Source organism: Triticum urartu, chromosome 5 (genome assembly GCF_003073215.2).
Source record: "Triticum urartu cultivar G1812 chromosome 5, Tu2.1, whole genome shotgun sequence".
In the NCBI taxonomy this organism is placed as follows: Eukaryota; Viridiplantae; Streptophyta; class Magnoliopsida; order Poales; family Poaceae; genus Triticum; species Triticum urartu.
The window spans coordinates 626,034,503-626,058,871 of NC_053026.1; the positions used below are offsets into that span (position 1 = coordinate 626,034,503).

Below are 24,369 nucleotides of genomic sequence, written 5' to 3' on the forward strand. Positions count from 1 at the left end.
AGAGAAACATTACACCTGCCATGATTCCCTTCCATTCATTCCAGGAAGAGCTTTGCCATTACCATTTCCATTGCCATCACCATGGCTGCCACTCCCGTCTCCCCGGTGTTCCCAGACCTTCCCTTGATGGCTCACGATGACAGCAACCGCTTTGCCGTGCAGGATCAACTGTCACTCCCATATATCACACAAATCCTCATGGAGGAGGAGGATGACGTTGATGAAGATAACCCTGCGCTCCTCAAAGCCCAGCAGCCCTTTGCCCAAATCCTCTTTCCAGCATGCATGCCTCCACCTTAATGGCGGACAAAGGCAGCGCCTTGGCCAGTGACGTGCACTCTCCCAGCTCGGCCATCTTCAAGTTCAAGGGTGTTGATGAGGTCCGCAGCTTGCTGTTGCTCGCCAATGGAGAGTACAACACTCACATCTTTAGCACTGCTTTCCTCAAGGGCATGGAAGAGGCGAAGAAGTTGTTGCCCACAAACTGTGAGCTGACGGCCACCGGTGAGCAGGACCAACCGAAAGAGAAAAGTGGCATCGGCCACAAGGACTCGAGCGACGAGGTGGAGGCTGATGTCAGTAGGACGAACAGATTAGTCGAAGCTCGTGCCTGCGAGGTGTTCGACTTCGATCAAATGTGCAGTTCCATGGACAATGAGTCTGGGAACAGTAACAAGAAGGGGAGAAAGAGCAAGGCGCGGGTGATTGACCTGCACACGCTGCTGATCCACTGTGCCAAGGCGGTGGTGGATGACCGCCGGAGGGCAGGTGAGTTGCTCATGGAGATCCAGCAGTACGCCTCACCCATTGGTGACGGCACACAGCGGCTTGCCTACTGGTTCGCTGAGGGTCTGGAGTCATGGCTCACCGGCACAGGCAGCCAGGTGTATGGGATGCTTACCGCGAAGGCTACCTCTGCCATGGCGCACTCAGAGGCTTACCAAGTATTCATTTCAACGTGCTGCTTCAGGAATGTATCCTTCTTGTTCGCCAACAGGGCCATCTTCAATGCGGCAGTGGGGAGGAGCAGGTTGCACATCGTTGATTATGGCTTTTCTTATGGATTCCAGTGGCCAGAACTTCTGCGCTGGCTGGCAGCAAGGGATGGTGGCTCGCCAGAAGTCAGGATCACCCACATCGACCTCCCGCAGCCCGGACTCCACCCAGGAAAACATATGGAGGAGATCGGTAATCGGCTGACTGATATTGCCCGAGAGCTTGATGTGCCATTCAAATACCGTGCCATCTTGGCAGAGTGGCAGACCGTTTGCATCGAGGACCTGGACCTGGAACCGGATGAGGTGCTTGCTGTGAATGACCTGTACAACTTCAGGACCTTAATGGATGAGTGTGTCGTCATGGGCAGCCCGAACCCCCGCGATGTTGTCCTCAGCAACATCAGCAAGATGAAACCGGACGTGTTTGTCCAAAGCACCGTGAATGGCTCCCATGGCACCTTCTTCTTGTCACGGTTCCGAGGGGCCCTCTTCTTTTACTCTGCACTGTTTGACATGCTTGATGCAACCATGCCACGGGAGAGCAAACTGCGACTGGCGCTGGAGCGCGCCGTCTTTGGGTGGGTTGTCCTGAATGCCATCGCATACGAGGGAAAGGACCGGGTGGAGCGTGGTGAGACCTATAAGCATTGGCAAGTCAGAAACCAACGGGCAGGCCTGAGGCAGCTGCCACTGGACAGTGAAACTGTTAAGATGGCTAGGGACATGGTAAAGAATGAATACCACAAGGACTTTGTCATCAACGAGGATCACCAATGGCTGCTGCAGGGGTGGAAGGGTCGCATCCTCTTGGCTCACTCAACATGGGAGGCAGACGGTGGTAGCTCCCACTGTTAACTGTAGTATTTTCCTACAGTTGAACATAAGCAGATATGATATTAGTACTATACTGTTTGTGGTGTGGTTTATGCTCTCAACCTGAAAGATGCATTTGACACATCCAATACTTATCTGACAGCTTGAATCATTTTCGTAGCTCTTTTCTTGTACTCAACTGTGTAAGATAAATATATAGAGAGTTGTGTGTTGTTTGAACTAGTTGCATACTCGTTTTATTGTTTGATGCAGAGTTTTGGATGTTCACAGGAACCATCTGAACTCTCTGTCATGGCCTGATGGATTTGTGTGACCCTGGTAAGGAAGATGAAGGTCCGAGAACTTCTGATTATTTCATTGCTTACTTTTGACAGAGCACATGATGTCCCTTTTATAAAGAAGTGTCGTCCCGATATATTGTCCTTCTGATACATTTTCTGCGTAGGAGAGGTTATTAATGTTATGGACATTAGTATAAGATACAGCTGGGGCATCCCCTCCTGTTTCCTTCAAACATCTTAAATTTTGCTCTTAGACACGAATATGAATAACGCCACAGGGTGCCACTGCCACATGCTAAATGTCTCTCCGGTTGCCTGCATTGTTCAAAGAAAAAGGATAACTGAAATATCTTGAATTTGTAATTTCTTTCTCTGCGTTTTCATCTTACAAATCCATTTACCTACTTGCAGGTGTCCAAGCGTGGAGCAGGAAAGAAGCATAACTGAACATGGTTACAGGTTAAATGCATCTAGAAAAACTTGCTACTACATGTGAACTAATCAATTTTCAGGATAATACTAGAGATCTTTTAATGATCTTCCCTGCCAGTGCTACTGCTACTACACGCGAACTCACAACAGCCTGACATTTTAAAACATAAATAGATGTCTACAAGAAAGTTGACCTCTTCTGATCAAGGACAGAAGGCTGGCTGTGACAACAAGATGGACATGGTCTTTCTCAAAGGCCTCTCTTTGCCCATATGTGCAGAAGCCGGCCGGCCGGCGGATGGTTAAACTAACCATGTGAAATGTGAAGCTACGATGGTTCCAATAGACAGCAACATACTGTACGATGTAGTTGCTGTCTTCACATGGAATGGATGGATGGCGTAGGAAATGATATACCCACTTCAAATCCAAGATATTGTCACTGCACCATCAGGAACAGCATACACTCCACTATGGCTGCCACACCGGAGGAGTTGTTGGGCCTCGCCGAGCCTGCACCACTGTCCCCCTCCCTCTTCCTCGACCTTCCTCCAACGACCCATGGTGACTCACAGAATGACCTGGCCCTGGAATACATTTCGCGCATGCTCACGGAGGAGGACATCGTCGACAAGTTCTTCTACCAGTACCCTGACCACCCGAAGCTCCTGCAGGCGGAGCAGCCCTTTGCCGAGATCCTCGCCGACACCTCATCATCCGCCGCCCAGGAGTCCTTTGCCTCCTCCACCTCCATATTGATGCCCAGCCAAGGAAACAACACGGACTTCATGGTCTCCGGGTGCCAGGTACAGGATCCAGTCTTCTTGAACGGCACAGGCACGGTGGAGCCCAATAGTATGGTGTTTCCCAGCGAGAGCAGCACCAGCATGAACATGCTGTCGAGCATGGAATTCTTCAAAGGCATGGAGGAGGCCAACATGTTCTTGCCCACAGACGATGTGATGGTGGATGGTAGGGGGCGTAAGAAGAGGTCTGGCATGGATGGTGAGGCGGAGGCGGGCTTGGGCAGGAGCAGCAAGCAAATAGTGCTGCTGCTGCATAGTACTACTACCTTGGAGGAGGAGGAAGCCACCGCGCTGGAGATGTTGGACCGGCTCATCCTCAACGGCTACGAAGCATGCCCGAGCGAGATGCAGGAGGTAGTACGTGTCACCTGGGAAGACAAGGAGGACAAGGCAGCACGGCAGAGCATCTCCAGGCGTGGGAGGCGCGGGGCGAGGCATACAGTGGTGACTGACCTAGAGACTCTGCTGACCCGCTGTGCAGAAGCAGTGGTCAGCAACGACGTGCGTGGCGCGGGCAAGCTGCTGGAGCGGATCAAGTGTCACTCGTCGCCGACGGGGGACGCTAGGCAGCGGCTGGCGCACTACTTCACCCGGGGGCTGGAGGCACGGCTGGCTGGCACGGGGAGCCGACTGTACAGATCGCTCATGGGGAAGCGCACCTCAGCCGTGGAGCTCATCAGGGCCTACCATCTGCACACGGCCGCGAGCTGTTCGATCAAGGTGGGGTTGCTCTTTTCCACCAACACCATCTACAAGGCCGTTGCAGGGAGGAGGAAACTGCACATTGTGCACTACGGCATCAGCACCGGGTTTCAGTGGCCGGACTTGCTCGGGTTACTGGCGAATAGGGAGGGTGGGCCACCAGAAGTGAGGATCACCGGCATCAACACCCCTCAGCCCGGGCCCTGTCCGGCTGCACTAATGGAGGAGGCAGGGCACCGGCTCAACAATTACGCAAGCCAGTTCGGCGTGCCATTCAAGTTCCACGCCATCGCATCCAAGCCGGAGGATGTCCGGGCTGAGGACCTGCACATCGATCCAGATGAGGTCCTGGTCGTGAGCAGCCTATACGAGTTCAGGACCTTGATGGACGAGAGCCTCACCTTTGACATGGTAAGCCCAAGGGACATGGTACTCAAAACTATCAGGAAGATGAGGCCGTCTGTGTTCATCAGTTCCGTCGTCAATGGACCATACAGCGCGGCGTTCTTTATGACGCGGTTCCGCCATGCGCTCTACTACTTCACGGCGTTGTTCGATGTTATGGAGACCACCGTCCCATGGGATGGCGACAAGAGACTTCTGGTGGAGCGGGACATACTTGCACGGTCCGCCATAAACATGATCGCCTGTGAAGGCACAGACCGGGTGGAGCGCCCTCAGAACTACAAGGAGTGGCAGGCGCGGAACCAGCGAGCGGGGCTAAGGCAGCTGCCATTGGACCCTGATATGTTCTGATGCTCAGGGACGAAGTGAAGAATAGGTACCACAAGCATTTCATGATCAGCGAGGATCACCGGTGGCTTCTGCAAGGATGGAAAGGTCGGGTGCTCTATGCCCACTCCACATGGGCAGCTGCTGATGCTACTGGCTCTCTAGTGTGATGGACTGAAAGTACCGATAGACGCAACTTTCATCAGTGTTTGATGGTCTATTGCAGTACCAGATGTGTGTTTGCTCCTCTTTTGTATCTGTAACTTAGTGACAGAAACCATTATCAGATTGTCTGAGTGGCCCCTGTTTGTTCATAGCTGCTGTGAGCACACATATCTCTGTTGAATAAACATGTAAAATTGCCATGACACTATGTAGAATCCCTGCATGACAACATCCTAATAGCGCCTATGCATCATATCTGTCTACGCAAAACAACATCCTAATAGCCGGTCATGTGCGAACAAGCGTTTGGTGGTCTGCGGGGGCGGAACCCAGGTCATCGCCGGCCAAGAGACAGGTACGGCGAGCTTCTCCTGGTGCAGCCGCCACCATTTCTCTCAGTCTCTGCTCAGCGTAGAATCGACCCATGCCGCATTGTTGCAGACATCTCTCTTGGCTCTCCCGCTGCCCCCCTTGTCACTTATTCGCCTCTCTGCCAGGCAAATGTCTTTGAGAAACTCAGCACCTCTGTTGTGTTTCGATACATTATTTGCGTCCAGACATTGTGTCACCGGGTATATCAGGGGTTCATCACTAATTTCAATGGGGAACCAGGCATATCAGGGGGATTCAGTGCCTTTTGTCACTGCACGAAGATACTGTTTCGTGGTTCAGTTTGTGACAAGTGATTAGATAGTGCCGCTGCGTTTTTGAATCCAGGACAAAGGTGAATGGGCACTGATTTTTCAGTTATTTTTTTATCGAGAGCTAGTCAGGTCTTGTGTAGGGGTTCAGTTTTCATAGTGCTTTTTGTGTCAGGTTGCAGATTCAGTTTATGCAGACTTAGCTCATGGTGCTTTTTTTTTGGTTTATTGAATTCTGTGGGGGTAATGTGTCTGGCATTTTAGTCTGTTTTCTATGCTAATTCAGGGGATTATGAGACCTACTCAGGTTTATTTTCTCATGAGATGTAGTCAGTTCTAGGCAGATTCAGTTTAGTGTGTTTTTCCTGGGAGGACATTCAGTGTATGTATTGTTATCTTTTTTCTCAGCAGCAGTCAGGGAGAATTCCTCCAATATGTTATGCCATATAATAGTATAACAAGCAGTAACGCAGGGGGGCGATGCAGGGGGATAGTGGCTTCACGATCCTCAGGTCATTCAATATATGTGTTTGTTACCTTTTTTTCTCAGCAGTAGCAAGGAGGGAGCTCGCACATTATATGTGCTTCAAGATCTTAGTGAATGCTTCTAATGGCAGCCAATTACTTTGTATTCTTTTTTTTAGAGAATGGGTTTGCTGCAGGACACGAAGATGTCTGCACTGTTTTGTTTGATATGTTTCTGCAGTGTCCTCTGAATGTTTTTTATGTGAACTTTTCTTTCAAGGGGTGTTACTATTTGATTGGTACTTAATCGTTTCAACGGGTGTTTATATGGTTCTGTTGGCCTTATTTTTTGGCTGTTCATTACCTCTGCTGCTAGGAAATTCTCCATTTTACATTCCATCCATCTGCTACATAACATGTGATTTTTGTTTCTGCAGAAGATCTGGGGACTCTACGGCTCAGGGATCATCGAGCGGTGGCTACCAACCCAACTACGACCCTGATGTAGCCACCAAACTACGACCCTGATGTCGGTCCGTCCAATAGCGACAGCTTTGAGGATAGCACAGCATCAAGTGACGAAGTAGTGCCAACCCTTTTTTTGCATCTATCCTTTTCTTCCTTCGCACTTCCTTTTTTTTCCTCCAGGTCTCCAGGTTAGACATACTCATTCTCGGCATCCTGCAAATTTGCAACCATTTAACATTTTTAGTTCATGTTCAGCTAGAAGTATTATATTCTGAACATGTTGATCAACGGCATCCTGAAAGATTTGAGCATTACGACATGAGTAATTTGATTGGCATAACTCAGTAATATTTATTTCTGTCAAATTCAGTGTTCCTCTCAGTCCTCTTCTTAGTCTCAAGTCCATTTAGTATTAGTCCTTCAGTTTTTTTATGTATGTCTTCAGTACTTGTCATTTTTAGTTTGCATTCCTCAGCTTATAGTATTGTTCAGTCAGTTCAGTTTATAAGTTTTCAGACCCTTCTTTTCAGTCATTTGTTGTTCTGATTTTCTTAACATTTAATTCATCTTAGTTTCTTAGTCTCAAGTCCATTTAGTTTTAGTCCTTCAGTTTTTCTTATGTATGTCTTCAGTACTTGTCATTTTTAGTTTGCATTCCTCAGCTTATAGTATTGTTCAGTCAGTTCAGTTTATAAGTTTTCAGACCCTTCTTTTCAGTCATTTGTCGTTCTGATTTTCTTAACATTTAATTCATCTTTAGTTTCTTAGTCTCTTAACATTTGTTTTTCTTAACGTTTGATTTAGGTATCTCAGTCCTGACATTTTTTGCAGGCCTTTAGTCATTAGTTTATACTCCCTCCGTCCCAAAGTTCTTGTCTTAGATTTGTCTAAATACGGATGTATCAAGTCACGTTTTAGTATTAGATACATCTGTATCTAGATGAATCTAAGACAAGAATTTTGGGATGGAGGGAGTATTCAGTTATGTTCAGTTACTTTTTGTATTATTCAGTTTAAATTTTGTTCAGTTTTTGTTTGTATTATCTCTTAGGTTTATTTTTTTAGTCATTATTCAGCGTTCTTTCTTCATTTCTCATTATTTTTACTCATTTATATTTCCTCAGTTCAATTCAATGCTCTTCTTTTAGTCATACCTGCATACTCGTTTTATTGTTTGATGCAGAGTTTTGGATGTTCAGTCTCCGGAGTTTGAAGTTGAGCTTTGTATGTTCACAGGAACCATTTGAACTCTCTGTCATGGCCTGATGGATTTGTGGGACGCTGGTAAGGAAGATGAAGGCCTGAGAACTTCTGATTATTCATTGCTTATTTGTAACTTGTAATTTCTTTCTCTGCGTTCTCATCTTACAAATCCATTTGCCTACTTGCAGGTGTCCAAGCTGGAGCAGGAAAGAAGCATAACTGAACATGGTTACAGGTTAATGCATCTAGAAAAACTTGCTACTACATGTGAACTAATCGATTTTCAGGATAATACTAGAGATCTTTTAATGATTTTACCTGCTAGTGCTACTACACGTGAACTCACAACAGCCTGACATTTTAAAACATAAATTGATGTCTACAAGAAAGTTGCCTGCTTCTGATCAGACAAGGACAGAAGGCCGGCTGCGACAACAAGATGGATATGGCCTTTCTCAAAAGCATCTCTTTGCCTATATGTGTAGAAGCCGGTAGGCCGACGGATGGTTAAACTAACCATGTGAAATGTGAAGCTACGATGGTTACAATAGACAGCAACGTACTGTACGTTGTACATGTTGGCTTCACATGGAATGGATGGAGTAGGAAATGATATATCCAATCCAAATCCAAGATATTGTCACTGCACCATCAGGAACAGCATACACTCCACTATGGCTGCCACACCGGAGGAGTTGTTGGGCCTCGCCGAGCCTGCACCATTGTCCCCCTCCCTCTTCCTCGACCTTCCTCCGATGACCCATGGTGACTCACAGAATGACCTGGCCCTGGAATACATTTCGCGCGTGCTCACAGAGGAGGACATCGTCGATAAGTTCTTCTACCAGTACCCTGACCACCCGAAGCTCCTGCAGGCCGAGCAGTCCTTCGCCGAGATCCTCGCCAACACCTCACCCACCGCTGACCAGGAGTCCTTTGCCTCCTCCACCTCCATATTGATGCCCAGCCAAGGAAACAACACAGACGTCATGGTTTCCGGGTGCCAGGTACAGGATCCTGCCTTATTGAACTGCACAGGCACAGTGGAGCCCAATAGTATGGTGTTTCCCAGCGAGAGCAGCACCAACATGAACATGCTATCGAGTATGAGTATGGCATTCTTCAATGGCATGGAGGACGCCAACAGGTTCTTGCCCGCAGATGATGTGATGATGGATGGTAGGGGGCGTAAGAAGAGATCTGACATGGATGGTGAGATGGAGGCGGGCTTGGGCAGGAGCAGCAAGCAAATAGTTGTGGTGCTGCATAGTGCCTTGGAGGAGGAGGAGGAGGAAGAGGAGGAAGCCACCGCGCTGGAGATGTTGGACCGGCTCATCCTCAACGGCTACGAAGCGTCCCCGAGCGAGATGCAGGAGGTAGTACGTGTCACCTGGGAGGACAAGGAGGACAAGGCAGCACGGCAGAGCATCTCCAGGCGTGGGAGGTGCGCGGCGAGGCATACGGTGGTGACTGACCTAGAAACTCTGCTGACCCGCTGTGCAGAAGCAGTGGCCAGCAGCGACGTGTGCGGCGCGAGCAAGCTGCTGGAGCGGATCAAGTGTCACTCATCGCCGAGAGGGGACGCTAGGCAGCGGCTGGCGCACTACTTTGCCCAGGGGCTGGAGGCACGGCTGGCTGGCACGGGGAGCCGACTGTACCGATCGCTCATGGGGAAGCGCACCTCAGCCGTGGAGCTCATCAGGGCCTACTATCTGCACACGGCCGCGAGCTGTTCGATCAAGGTGGGGTTGCTCTTTTCCACCAACACCATCTACAAGGCCGTTGCAGGGAGGAGGAAACTGCACATTGTGCACTACGGCATCAGCACCGGGTTTCAGTGGCCGGACTTGCTCCGGTTACTGGCGAATAGGGAGGGTGGGCCACCAGAAGTGACGATCACCGGCATCAACACCCCTCAGCCCGGGCCCTGTCCGGCTGCACTAATGGAGCAGGCAGGGGACCGGCTCAGCAATTGCGCAAGCCAGTTAGGCGTGCCATTCAAGTTCCGCGCCATCGCATCCAAGCTGGAGGATGTCCAGGCTGAGGACCTGCACATCGATCCAGATGAGGTCCTGGTCGTGAGCAGCCTATATGAGTTCAGGACCTTGATGGACGAGAGCCTCACCTTTGACATGGTAAGCCCAAGGGACATGGTACTCAACACTATCAGGAAGATGAGGCCGTCTGTGTTCATCAGTTCCGTGGTCAATGGACCATACAGCGCGGCGTTCTTTATGACGCGGTTCCGCCACGCGCTCTACCACTTCACGGCGTTGTTCGATGTGATGGAGACCACCGTTCCACGGGACAGCGACAAGAGACTTCTGGTAGAGCGGGACATACTTGCACGGTCCGCCATAAACATGATCGCCTGTGAAGGCGCAGACCGGGTGGAGCGCCCTCAGAACTACAAGGAGTGGCAGGCGCGGAACCAGCGAGCGGGGCTAAGGCAGCTGCCATTGGACCCTGATATCGTTCTGATGCTCAAGGACGAAGTGAAGAACTGGCACCACAAGCATTTCATGATCAGCGAGGATCACCGGTGGCTTCTGCAAGGATGGAAAGGCCGGGTGCAATATGCCCACTCCACATGGGCAGCTGGTGATGCTACTGGTTCTCTAGTGTGATGGACTGAAGTACCGATAGACGCAACTTTCATCAGTGTTTGATGGTCCGTTGTAGTACCAGATGTGTGTTTGCTCCTCTTTTGTATCTGTAACTTAGTAACAGAAACCATTATCAGATTGTCTGAGTGGCCCCTGTTTGTTCAAAGCTGCTGTGAGCACGCATATATCTATTTAATAAACATGTAAAATTGCCATGACACTGGAATCCCTGCATGATAACATCCTAATAGCGCGTATGCATCATATCTGTCTATGCAAAACAACATCCTAATAGCAAGTCATATTCGAACTGAGCATAGATCAGATGGTTAGGTTCTTTGTGGTGAAACCAGCCCACCAGAGATAAAGTCCTAGACTTGGCACCGCTTTTCCTGGATTTATTTCAGGCTTTGTTCGTTCAGTTTTCATAGCGCCTTTTGTGTCAGGTTGCAGATTCAGTATGCAGACTTAGCTCATAGTGCTTTTTTTTATGTATTGAATTCAGGGTGGTAATGTGTCTGACAATTTAGTCAGTTTTCTATGCTGATTCAGGGGATTATGAGACCTGCTCAGGTTTATTTTCTCATGAGATTTAGTCAGTTCTATGCAGGTTCAGTTTAGTGTGTTTTTCCTCGGAGCACATTCAGATTATGTATTGTTATCCTCTTTCTCAGCAGCAGTCAGGAGAATTCCTCCAATATTGTTATGGCATAATTATATAACAAGCAGTAACGCAGGTGGCAATGCAGGAGAACAGTGGCTTCATGATCCTCAGGTCATTCAGTATATGTGTCTGTTACCTTTTTTTCTCAAAAGTAGCAAGGAGGGAACTCGCACATTATATGTGTTTCAAGATCTTAGTGAATGCTTCTAATGGCAGCCAGTTACTATGTATTTATATTTTCAGAGAATTGGTTTGCTGCAGGAAACGAAGATGTCTGCACTTTTTTGTTTGATATGTTTCTGCAGCATCCTCTGAATGTTTTTTATGTGAACTTTTGTTTCAAGGGGTGTTACTATTTGATCAGTAATTAATCGTTTTGAGGCAACGTCTCACTAGCATAGTAATGTTTATATGGTTCTGTTGGCCTTATTTTTTGACTGTACACTACCTCTGCTGCAAGGAAATCCTCCATTTTACATTACATCCATCTGCTACATAACATGTGCTTTTTGTTTCTGCAGAAGATCTGGGCACTCTATGGCCCAGGGGTCATCGAGCGGTGGCTACCAACCCAACTACGACCCTGATGTTGATCCGTCCAATAGCGGCAGCTTTGAGGATAGCACAGCATCAAGTGACGAAGTAGTGCCAGCCCTTTTTTTGCATCTATCCTTTTCTTCCTTCGCACTTCCTTTTTTTTTCCTCCAGGTCTCCAGGTTAGACATACTCATTCTCTGCATCCTGCAAATTTGCAACCATTTAACATTTTTAGTTCATGTTCAACTTGAAGTATTATATTCTGAACATGTTGATCAACGGCATCCTGAAAGATTTGAGCATTACGACATGAGTAATTTGATTGGCGTAACTCAGTAATCTTTATTTCAGTCAAATTCAGTGTTCCTCTCAGTCCTCTTCTTAGTCTCAAGTCTATTTAGTTTTAGTCCTTCAGTTTTTCTTATGTATGTCTTCAGTACTTGTCATTTTTAGTTTGCATTCCTCAGCTTATAGTATTGTTCAGTCAGTTCAGTTTATAAGTTTTCAGACCCTTCTTTTCAGTCATTTGTTGTTCTGATTTTCTTAACATTTAATTCATCTTAGTTTCTTAGTCTCTTAACATTTGTTTTTCTTAATTTTTGATTTAGGTATCTCAGTCCTGACATTTTTTGTAGGCCTTTAGTCATTAGTTTATATTCAGTTATGTTCAGTTACTTTTTGTATTGTTCAGTTTTTGTTTGTATTATCTCTTAGGTTTATTTTTTCAGTCATTATTCAGCGTTCTTTCTTCATTTCTCATTATTTTTACTCATTCATATTTCCTCAGTTCAATTCAATGCTCTTCTTTTAGTCATAGTTGCATACCCGTTTTATTGTTTGATGCAGAGTTTTGGATGTTCAGTCTCCAGAGTTTGAAGTTGAGCTTTGTATGTTCACAGGAACCATCTGAACTCTCTGTTATGGCCTGATGGATTTGTGTGACCCTGGTAAGGAAGATGAAGGTCCGAGAACTTCTGATTATTTCATTGCTTACTTTTGACAGAGCACATGATGTCCCTTTTATAAAGAAGTGTCGTCCCGATATATTGTCCTTCTGATACATTTTCTGCGTAGGAGAGGTTATTAATGTTATGGACATTAGTATAAGATACAGCTGGGGCATCCCCTCCTGTTTCCTTCAAACATCTTAAATTTTGCTCTTAGACACGAATATGAATAACGCCACAGGGTGCCACTGCCACATGCTAAATGTCTCTCCGGTTGCCTGCATTGTTCAAAGAAAAAGGATAACTGAAATATCTTGAATTTGTAATTTCTTTCTCTGCGTTTTCATCTTACAAATCCATTTACCTACTTGCAGGTGTCCAAGCGTGGAGCAGGAAAGAAGCATAACTGAACATGGTTACAGGTTAAATGCATCTAGAAAAACTTGCTACTACATGTGAACTAATCAATTTTCAGGATAATACTAGAGATCTTTTAATGATCTTACCTGCCAGTGCTACTGCTACTACACGCGAACTCACAACAGCCTGACATTTTAAAACATAAATAGATGTCTACAAGAAAGTTGACCTCTTCTGATCAAGGACAGAAGGCTGGCTGTGACAACAAGATGGACATGGTCTTTCTCAAAGGCCTCTCTTTGCCCATATGTGCAGAAGCCGGCCGGCCGGCGGATGGTTAAACTAACCATGTGAAATGTGAAGCTACGATGGTTCCAATAGACAGCAACATACTGTACGATGTAGTTGCTGTCTTCACATGGAATGGATGGATGGCGTAGGAAATGATATACCCACTTCAAATCCAAGATATTGTCACTGCACCATCAGGAACAGCATACACTCCACTATGGCTGCCACACCGGAGGAGTTGTTGGGCCTCGCCGAGCCTGCACCACTGTCCCCCTCCCTCTTCCTCGACCTTCCTCCAACGACCCATGGTGACTCACAGAATGACCTGGCCCTGGAATACATTTCGCGCATGCTCACGGAGGAGGACATCGTCGACAAGTTCTTCTACCAGTACCCTGACCACCCGAAGCTCCTGCAGGCGGAGCAGCCCTTTGCCGAGATCCTCGCCGACACCTCATCATCCGCCGCCCAGGAGTCCTTTGCCTCCTCCACCTCCATATTGATGCCCAGCCAAGGAAACAACACGGACTTCATGGTCTCCGGGTGCCAGGTACAGGATCCAGTCTTCTTGAACGGCACAGGCACGGTGGAGCCCAATAGTATGGTGTTTCCCAGCGAGAGCAGCACCAGCATGAACATGCTGTCGAGCATGGAATTCTTCAAAGGCATGGAGGAGGCCAACATGTTCTTGCCCACAGACGATGTGATGGTGGATGGTAGGGGGCGTAAGAAGAGGTCTGGCATGGATGGTGAGGCGGAGGCGGGCTTGGGCAGGAGCAGCAAGCAAATAGTGCTGCTGCTGCATAGTACTACTACCTTGGAGGAGGAGGAAGCCACCGCGCTGGAGATGTTGGACCGGCTCATCCTCAACGGCTACGAAGCATGCCCGAGCGAGATGCAGGAGGTAGTACGTGTCACCTGGGAAGACAAGGAGGACAAGGCAGCACGGCAGAGCATCTCCAGGCGTGGGAGGCGCGGGGCGAGGCATACAGTGGTGACTGACCTAGAGACTCTGCTGACCCGCTGTGCAGAAGCAGTGGTCAGCAACGACGTGCGTGGCGCGGGCAAGCTGCTGGAGCGGATCAAGTGTCACTCGTCGCCGACGGGGGACGCTAGGCAGCGGCTGGCGCACTACTTCACCCAGGGGCTGGAGGCACGGCTGGCTGGCACGGGGAGCCGACTGTACAGATCGCTCATGGGGAAGCGCACCTCAGCCGTGGAGCTCATCAGGGCCTACCATCTGCACACGGCCGCGAGCTGTTCGATCAAGGTGGGGTTGCTCTTTTCCACCAACACCATCTACAAGGCCGTTGCAGGGAGGAGGAAACTGCACATTGTGCACTACGGCATCAGCACCGGGTTTCAGTGGCCGGACTTGCTCGGGTTACTGGCGAATAGGGAGGGTGGGCCACCAGAAGTGAGGATCACCGGCATCAACACCCCTCAGCCCGGGCCCTGTCCGGCTGCACTAATGGAGGAGGCAGGGCACCGGCTCAACAATTACGCAAGCCAGTTCGGCGTGCCATTCAAGTTCCACGCCATCGCATCCAAGCCGGAGGATGTCCGGGCTGAGGACCTGCACATCGATCCAGATGAGGTCCTGGTCGTGAGCAGCCTATACGAGTTCAGGACCTTGATGGACGAGAGCCTCACCTTTGACATGGTAAGCCCAAGGGACATGGTACTCAAAACTATCAGGAAGATGAGGCCGTCTGTGTTCATCAGTTCCGTCGTCAATGGACCATACAGCGCGGCGTTCTTTATGACGCGGTTCCGCCATGCGCTCTACTACTTCACGGCGTTGTTCGATGTTATGGAGACCACCGTCCCATGGGATGGCGACAAGAGACTTCTGGTGGAGCGGGACATACTTGCACGGTCCGCCATAAACATGATCGCCTGTGAAGGCACAGACCGGGTGGAGCGCCCTCAGAACTACAAGGAGTGGCAGGCGCGGAACCAGCGAGCGGGGCTAAGGCAGCTGCCATTGGACCCTGATATTGTTCTGATTCTCAAGGACGAAGTGAAGAATCGGTACCACAAGCATTTCATGATCTGCGAGGATCATCGGTGGCTTCTGCAAGGATGGAAAGGCCGGGTGCTCTATGCCCACTCCACATGGGCAGCTGCTGATGCTACTGGTTCTCTAGTGTGATGGACTGAAAGTACCGATAGACACGACCTCCATCAGTGTTTGATGGTCTGTTGTAGTACCAGAAGTGTGTTTGCTCCTCTTTTGTATCTGTAACTTAGTAACAGAAACCATTATCAGATTGTCTGAGTGGCCCCTGTTTGTTCTAAGCTGCTGTGAGCACACATATATCTGTTTAATAAACATGTACAGTTGCCATGATACTATGTGGAATCCCTGCATGACAACATCCAAATAGTGCCTATGCATTATATCTGTCTACACAAAATAACATCCTAATAGCCAGTCATATGCGAACAGTGAGCATGGATGAGATGCTCAGGTTCTTTGTGGTGAAACCAGCCCACCAGAGATAAATTCTTAGACTTGCCACTGGCGCTCGCTTTTCCTGAATTTATTTCAGGCTTTGTTCGTTCAGTTTTCATAGTGCCTTTTGTGTCAGGTTGCAGATTCAGTTTATGCAGACTTATCTCATAGTGCTTTTTGTGTTTATTGAATTCTGGGGGGTAATGTGTCTGGCATTTTTGTCAGTTTTCTATGCTGATTAAGGGGATTATGAGACCTACTCAGGGTTTTTTTCTCATGAGATGTAATCAGTTCTATGCAGATTCAGTTAAGTGTGTTTTTCCTGGGAGGGCATTTAGTGTATGTATTGTTATCTTCTTTCTCAGCAGCAGTTAGGGAGAATTCCTCCAAATATGTTATGCCATAATACATCCCTCCGTTCCTAAATGTAAGTCTTTTTGAAGATTCCACTACAAACTACATACAGATGTATATGGACATATTTTAGAGTGTAGATGCACTCATTTTGCTCCGTATGTAGTCCATAGTGGAATCTCTACAAAGACTTATATTTAGGAACGGAGGGAGTAGATAATAGTATAACAAGCAGTAATGCAGGGGGCGATGCAGGAGAATAGTGGCTTCATGATCCTCAGGTCATTCAGTATGTGTTTGTTACCTTTTTTTCTCAGCAGTAGCAAGGAGGGAGCTCGCACATTACATGTGTTTAGATCTTAGTGAATGATTCTAATGGCAGCCAGTTCCTTTGTATTTCCTTATTTAGAGAACGGGTTTGCTGCAGGACACGATGTCTGCACTTTCTTGTTTAATATGTTCCTGCAGTGTCCTCTGAATGTTTTTTATGCGAACTTTTGTTTCAAGGGGTGTTTATATTTGATTAGTACTTAATCATTTTGAGGCAACGTCTCACTAGCATAGTAATGTTTATATGGTTCTGTTGGCCTTATTCTTTGGCTGTTCATTACCTATGCTGCTAGTAAATCTCCCATTTTACATTCCATCTATCCGCTACATAACATGTGCTTTTTTGTTTCTGCAGAAAGGTCTAGGGACTCTACGGCTCAGAGCCTCAGAGGTCATCGAGCGGTGGCTACCAACCCAACTACGACCCTTCTTCCTTTGCGCTTCCTTTTTATTTCCCTCCAGGACTCCAGGTTGGACATACTCATTCTTGGCATCCTGCAAATTTGCAACCATTTAACATTTTTTGTTCATACTCAGCCAAAAGTATATATTGTGAACATGCTGATCAAGGGCATCCTGAAAGATTTGAGCATTACTACATTAGTAATTTTGATTGGCATAACTCTGTAATCTTTATTTCAGTCAAATTCAGTTTTGTCCTCTTCTTAGTCTCAAGTTCATTTAGTTTTACTTCTTTACTTTCTTATTTATGTCTTCAGTACTTGTCATTTTTAGCTTGGATTCCTCAGTTTATAGTATTTTTTTTCTTCAGTCAATTTTGTTTACAAGTTTTCAGTCCCTTCTTTTCGGGCATTTCTTGTTATGATATTCTTAACATTTAATTCATCTTAGTTTCTTAACATTTGTTTTTCTTAACGTTTAATTCGGTTATCTGCGTCCTGACATTTTTTTGCAGACCTTTAGTCATTTGTTTATATTCAATTATGTACAGTTACTTTTTGTATTATTCAGTTTGAATTTTGTTCAGTTTTTGTTTGCATTATCTCTTAGGTTTATTTCTTGAGTCATTATTCAGCGTTCTTTCTTCATTACTCATTCGCACATTTTTTGTTCTTTCCACTGCTTGAAGTGATTGCGACAACTACGAAGGCTCAGGAACAGCCCTGAAAAAACACAGTAAGAGAGTCCAATCTCTGAAATATACCATTTGATCTCCTAAGTAGTAGTAGTAGTAGTAGAAGGCTTGGCAGTGGTCCAAATCTTGCACATTTACGGGGAAAGGTACACGATGAATTTTCGGAGTCTATAGGGGAAGATTCCACCAGCCCCGTATTTCTTCAGTTCAATTCAGTGTTCTTCTTTTAGTCATATTCAGTGTTATTTTGTACAGTCATATTCATTGTATTGTACTTACATCCACTCAGTTTTCCCCTTCTAAATGAAAAGGCAACCCACCTCATTTTCCCTGTTGCTATCTTCTCTGCATCTATTTTTCCTTTAGCAACATTTCTATGTATGTAGCCCTTTTCATCGAGCAATTCTAACTTGAGGCCCACATGCAGTGACAATACATGATACTGGATCAGTGGGTGTTATCTTTAATATTGTCGTTTCTTCAGTCAATATTCAGTTTATCAGTTTTCAAGGACTATACATATATCATTTCAGTACTTTAGTCTTCATTATCCAAATCACATACATAGCTGGGAAATGAATTGAATGGGGTCTCAGTGGCGTCGAATCCCACCATGGTCAGATACATGCTGTGTAATCAGAGATACAACTTGCAAAATCATGTTTTTGCGGGGCCAACGCCAACAAGCCCGCTGGCCAAGAAGGAGCTGCATGTTGTCGGCGGGGCTCAAGGCAGATCTTTGGGCTTGAAGGTTTCCTACACATTCACAAGTTGGCTATCAGTCTATCAGCTATGTACATTTCTGGATCATTTTTGGCATTCAGTTTTGTTTAATTATGGGCAAATAGTTATAATTTAATTCAGTTTTCTGTTCCATTAGTTTACAATTCTGGGCAGCAGTGGTTATTTTGTTCAGTTCAAGTTCAGTTATAGACGATAGAGCAGTTGTCATTTCAGTTTTGTTCAAGTTCAGTTTTTGGTCCCCTTTAGCTCAGTTCAGTTAGAGAGCAACATCCGGCATTCAGTTTTTGCAGGTGCACAAAGCTTACTGGAGCACTCATTTTTTTCAGTCTTAAATTTTTTCAAGCAAGCACTGAAACATTTTTTGCCACAAACTTTTTTCTTTCCATGCTAAATTCGGTTAGCATCAGTGACTTGGAGGTTGGACTATTGTTCTTTGTTTTTTGTTTTGTTGACAGGATCCACTATTACACGCGTGGGCGTAGTAAGTGTCAAACGAACCACTCACCTCCCTTGACTCTTTACTTTCTTCTATTTATTTTCCAGTGTATATTCAGCCTATCAGTTATTGAATTACTTTCATTCATGTATGTAGTTCCCTTATCAGCGCTGTCAATTATTTTCAGTCATTTTCATTGTTTTATGTTTTCAGACAATATTCAGTCATAAGTATTCTCCCAAGTGTCACCATGTATGAGTCTGTCTCTCATTCTTATTATCATTAGGCTCTGTCTCTCAGTCCATCTTCAGGTTTCAGTTATTTATACAGGGAATGACAGCATTTGCATCCTACTGAAAATCAAAGCATCTTGCATGCATAGGTTCAGTTTTTTCAGATAAAACATCAACAATGCAGCTGCCTCTTAACACACAACTAGTAGAGGAAAAAAGAAGTGACCATCTCAGTTGCATTTCTTTCACATACTCAGATATTTTTTCTTCTCCGTTTTGATTTGTTCAGGAAGCTGATATTTCAGTTTTTTTTTTTTGCATGTTTCCCTTGGTGGGCATACAACGTCTAGCATGCATAGGTGCAGGCATACAAACACATTCAACAATTTTTTCCAGAGATATGTTGCAGCAATCATCAACAATTTCATGGCTCGTGATCAGGATCATCTTCTGCCTTGGCGGGGAGTGGTACCTGGTCCTGGTCCAGCGCCCAGAGTTGGTGCTCAGTCTCGTAAGCACCACCATCTCCAGCTGCTTGATCTGGATCATCTTCCATATTTTACTCTCTCGTTTCTATCACCCTTCTATCTCTCCGATTTTCCCTCCAGGCAATTTGGTGCTTCTGCACAATTACGCCTCTTGCGTGGTGCGGGGCGCATCTGCCCTGCAGCGCCCCTTCCCGGAGGAGAAGAAGATCACCATCGCAAGGTAGACTTCAAATTTTTGTGCGGGAAAATAATATTGGCCATGGCTCATTTATAACTTAGTGAAAGCAAGGTCAAATAACTTAGTTGTGAACTCTGACGATTTTGTTAGTGAAAGCAAGGTCGAATAACTTAGTTGCCAACTTGATGACTTTGTTGCAAACCTCCGCGATGACTCCAGATTCTCAGATTTGAAAGGTGCCGGTGAACCTTGCCAAAAGTGAGTCGAAGAAAAGGAGCATACAACCTTTTGCTCTGGTGTTTCTTTTGCTGAAGCTTAATATCGGTTCTACTTACGGTCGCCACCGCAAAGGTTGAGAGAGCATTTCCTACAATGAAATATATCAAGTCTGATTTGCGGGACAGAATTGGCGATGACTTTTTATCCCTCGATTACGTATTTGCGGAGTACCTATCAAGATTTTCATGATCGTGTCACCCGCAAAAGAAAAGGATTTTCATGATCGTGGGAGGTGTTACCGAAGCGTTTCTTTACCATGGTGATTACCGTGACGTACTAGTGTACTGGTTATTGTAACGACAAATTATTTCAATGCTGATTGAACCACTAGCTTATATAAATTTAAAGCTTGACCTCACATAGTTTCGAGTCCTGGCGCTGCCGTTGTGCATAGGACACCATTCCCATTTCCACCCGGCGCTCACTCTCACCCTGTCTCTGCCGCGAGCTTCTCTCCCACGACCGATGGGCTCAGCTTCAGGTGATTCACCGGAGAAAATTCGAGATATATGCATGACTCCTACGTCCAGTCGCACGGCCTTGCATGCCGTGCGCGCACGCACAGATGACAGTAGCAGGGAGCATCTGCTGGACGTCGCCGACGGGCCCAAGATACGGGTGCGTGGGCTGCGGCGGCGGTCGGAGGCGAGCGGCGAGGAGATCCTGCGCGGGGTGGACCTGGACGTGCCGCGCGGGGCGGTGATGGGCGTCATCGGCCCCAGCGGCGGCGGCAAGTCCACGCTGCTCCGCGCTCTCAACCGCCTCTGGGAGCCCGCCCCCGGCGCCGTGGCCCTCGACGGCGCCGACATCTGCGGCATGGACGTCCTCGCGCTCCGGCGCAAGGTCGGCATGCTCTTCCAGCTCCCCGCCATGTTCCACGGTACGTACCTGTACTACACAGTCACGGCCCTGCATGCTTTGCTGCTGAAATTCTGTGGCGGAATTGAAATGCTCGGATTGGTTTCCTCAAAGCATGAACTGATTAGAGCTGATCCGCTGCGATCTTGGCTTGATTATTGTATATCGGTTGATTAGTCCATGGTTGGAAATTAGTGGGAGATGATGATAAAGTGGGGGACGACGTCCCTGTCAAAGGTCAGTAACAAAGTTGAGACAATCGGATTGCTTGTGCCAAAAGTATCGTTCCGTGATTCCAGATTCTAGTAGTGTTCGGGGATGATTGGAGAGAGGTTTCAGGTTTTTTATTAGAAGATCGTTTGAGGTTCTTTGAACTTAATGACAAACCCAGATCTATGTATAATCCTACGTCATCTGAAAACCTACTCGTAACTTTGGCGTATTTAATTATGATGATGCATGGTAGTGCAGTGACAGTTGTTTATTTATAGGGCTGGTTGTAATGGGAGTATTATACTCCCTCCGTTTTCAAATATTTGTCTTTCTAGACATTTCAAATGGTTACAACATACGGATGTATGTAGACATATTTTACAGTGTAGATTCACTCATTTTGCTTCGTATGTAATCATTTGTTGAAATCGCTAGAAAGACAAATATTTGAGAACAGAGGGAGTAGATAGTAAGCAAATTTGTTGAGGTGACATAGAATTAAATAAAGAAAGAGAAGGTTGAGTATCATAAAATGATACTATATCATATTAAATATTGTGCTACTATGTGTCATGCATGACAATAAATGAATTCATCCATGGTACTAACATATGATACTATGCATTATGGATGTAGTATTATACAGTAGTTTATATGCATGATACTAGTATATGATACTCACCATTACAACCAGCCTACTTTAGAGGAGAGGGAGGTGCATGCTATTGGTAGGCTATCACGGGGTGCTTGATCCGTTGAAAAAGTTAAGCCGAATCTTGCTTTCAAAATGACATTGGGCACCCATATTTTCCATGACTTCATACTGGTGGAGAGAACATTGACTTTAAAATGTCCATGTCCAACCGGATCGTCCATTTTGCTACGCGATTGCACCCCTTTGCTAGTGTCATTTGAATATCACGTGCATAATGTCAGCTATCAATGTGATGGAGGTAGACTTTGTTAGAACCAATGAAAAAAAATAACGTGCTATGACAAAATAGTGAGGCCCTTAAAACACGCTATTAGTGTGTTATATCGCGTTATAGCGCGTGCTATTAGCGAGACATTGTAAGCTGATTCATTTAGAGACATTGCTAAGAACGCTAATTTTTTCATTTGTTAGAACAGAAAGGAAGTTTCAGACTTTTAGCTGACTGACATGTGAACTCTGATTGCATCCAAGAGGAATAAGAGGCCTCTGAATGAATGAATTCCGTTTGTCTTCTCTGTGTGCTGCTCCAGGGACGGTGGCGGACAACGTGCGGCACGGGCCGCAGCTGCGGGGCAAGAAACTCACGGAAGCGGAGGTGGAGAACCTGCTGAGCCTGGCGGACCTCGACCCCGCCATGTCCTCCAGGCCGGCGTCGGAGCTGTCCGTCGGCCAGGGGCAGCGCGTCGCCCTGGCCCGCACCCTCGCCAACGACCCGGAGGTGCTGCTGCTGGACGAGCCGACAAGCGCGCTGGACCCGATTTCGACGCAGAACATCGAGGAGGCCATCGTGCGGCTCAAGGAGACGAGGGGCCTCACGACAGTGATCGTCTCGCACAGCGTGAAGCAGATCCAGCGCGTCGCCGACCTCGTCTGTCTCGTCGTCGACGGCGAGGTCGTGGAGGTGCTCGCGCCGTCGGATCTGGCTGGGGCCAAGCACCCCGTGGCCCGGCGCTTCCTGGAGCTCAGCTGAATATGTTTGTGCCTTCGCTTACCTCAGACTTGCTATGGCGACGAATGTTGCGTGCGCTTTGGAGGAGTAAATTACACAAAGTGGTTGTGGTAGGGTAATCAGGTAATGGGCTTTCTTTTCCTTCAGTAAATGGGTTTGGTGGACATGATTGACATGGGATTATAGGCCTATTCGGCTACTGGCCTAGCAAGCCGTCTATCGGCTGTTCTTCGAAATCTCGCTGTTCTTTACTCCACACGGGAAAGACCACCATATTTTTCTAGAAAAAAAAAAGAGGACCACGATTGGTTGATCGATCCACCTCCCCTCGACGTGGCCTGCTCGGCTGTTGCAGATGGCGGTACTCTGGGGTCGATTGGAGACGGAACGACGGCGAGTGGAGGCTGGCCTGGGCTGTGCGCGAGTGGCCGGCGGTGTGCTCTGAAGCACATCCTTCCTAGGAACGGCTTGCATCCTCGGTTGGCGGCTTCTTATCCCCTCCTTTGTGATTATGTGAAATTGCTAACTTTTGAAGATTGACAGACTTAGAGCCTGTTTGGACTCCCTTCGGCTCCGCAGCTCCGTTCCGGAGCGGAGCGGCAGCCAGTTGTAATTTATGGAGCAACTAAAGCGATGCTCCGTCCGCTCCGCTTCTTGAGGAGTGGAGGGCTGCCGAACACAACCTTATAAGAGTTTAAATTTAGAGGTTAAAGCATGCACAGTTGGTCATTCAGGCTATATATTACTTCTTCACTGTCAAAATAGATTTGTGGTTAGCTGTTGTGTGTTAGAATCAAGGTATTTTTACTAGTCAACCAAAAGTTGAAAACCAATCAGTTACCGGATATTTTGTTGGACCCCGAACTTTTTTTTCTACACGTTTGGATAGTGTCAAGTAGAACACGTATACATATTTTAAAACAACATCGCCCCTGACTCAGGAAGTGCTTTCAAGGTTAAATACTACTCCCTCCATTCTAAAATATAGTGCGCCCGCGTTTCCCGAGGTCGAACTTTGACCATAAATTTAATAAACGAGACCGACTGCGGCGGGAAAAAAAGTTACATAATTAAAAACTTCTTTCGAATACGAGTTCACTGATATAACTTTTGCTCCCGCCGCAATCGGTCTTGATAGTTAAATTTACGGTCAAAGTTGAAGCACGGGGATAGAGAAAGCACTACATTATGGAATGGAGGGAGTATATATTATGTTGATAAATGAATATGAATTTAAAACTCATTTAAATACATGGGGGAAGGCAAAAATAATATTTTAAACCGATTCTATTGGTCTCTATCGGAAAGAGACCGGTATCAAGAATAAAAAAAGTGGTTCATAATCCCGATATTAATTTTTAGATTTATGGTTAGGCTTAAACTTGCCCAGGCTTTATAAATTTTTTGGCTCCGCCCTTGCACAAAACCATACACCATACGGGGATAGGGTAACAGATCGATACCACTTTAAGAACAGCTCACGTAGAACCATCGAATTTGAGTCTAACGGTTAACATTGATCGTCGTTGAGTTCGCAAAAACAGTGAAAGTGACCAGTTGGGTCCACTTATTGGGGTGACGTGGCATATACCACTTTAAAGGGCATGTACAACGCTGATTAGTCAGCCGTCTGTAACTCATGCCAGCTAGGAATTTAGTCCGCGTAGAGGAAAGAGAACAACGAGAAAGAGGCGGTCTGTCTACAGAATTAAGGACGGTCGAATCTCGTAAAAATCTCCCCTTAGCGACGGCCTTTTCCTGTTGTACGGGGGTGTCTAGAATTGACAGTTTTCGCTTCTTCTGGGAATCAAATCTATTTAACTCCCTTGGCTCGGTCGCCCTCCTAATTTTAGGGCTTATATAGACGACTAAATAGACAGACCATTACATGTGGTGTCTATATTGC

The 24,369-nt window shown here is 46.6% G+C and overlaps 4 protein-coding genes and 1 pseudogene across 4 annotated transcripts; all 5 read left to right on the forward strand.

Moving 5' to 3' along the window:
• Positions 1-10: 10 nt before the first annotated feature.
• Positions 11-2,156, forward strand: LOC125506354 (scarecrow-like protein 9). The gene has a single exon (XM_048671186.1). The coding sequence runs from the start codon at positions 282-284 to the stop codon at positions 1,851-1,853; it is 1,572 nt and encodes a 523-aa protein (XP_048527143.1). The 5' UTR covers positions 11-281; the 3' UTR covers positions 1,854-2,156.
• A 517-nt stretch (positions 2,157-2,673) lies between these two features.
• On the forward strand, positions 2,674-7,084 carry LOC125506356 (annotated as a pseudogene).
• Positions 7,085-7,925: 841 nt separating this feature from the next.
• LOC125506357 (scarecrow-like protein 34) lies at positions 7,926-10,541 on the forward strand. Its single transcript, XM_048671187.1, has one exon. It carries the CDS (start codon positions 8,303-8,305, stop codon positions 10,352-10,354), a length of 2,052 nt encoding a protein of 683 aa, XP_048527144.1. The 5' UTR covers positions 7,926-8,302; the 3' UTR covers positions 10,355-10,541.
• Positions 10,542-12,803: 2,262 nt separating this feature from the next.
• LOC125511375 (scarecrow-like protein 33) lies at positions 12,804-17,701 on the forward strand. The gene has a single exon (XM_048676729.1). The coding sequence runs from the start codon at positions 13,260-13,262 to the stop codon at positions 15,285-15,287; it is 2,028 nt and encodes a 675-aa protein (XP_048532686.1). The 5' UTR covers positions 12,804-13,259; the 3' UTR covers positions 15,288-17,701.
• Positions 17,702-20,098: 2,397 nt separating this feature from the next.
• LOC125506358 (protein STAR1-like) lies at positions 20,099-23,017 on the forward strand. The gene is made up of 2 exons (XM_048671188.1): positions 20,099-20,608; positions 22,045-23,017. The coding sequence occupies exons 1-2, from the start codon at positions 20,194-20,196 to the stop codon at positions 22,482-22,484; spliced, it is 855 nt and encodes a 284-aa protein (XP_048527145.1). The 5' UTR covers positions 20,099-20,193; the 3' UTR covers positions 22,485-23,017.
• The last annotated feature ends 1,352 nt before the right edge of the window (positions 23,018-24,369 follow it).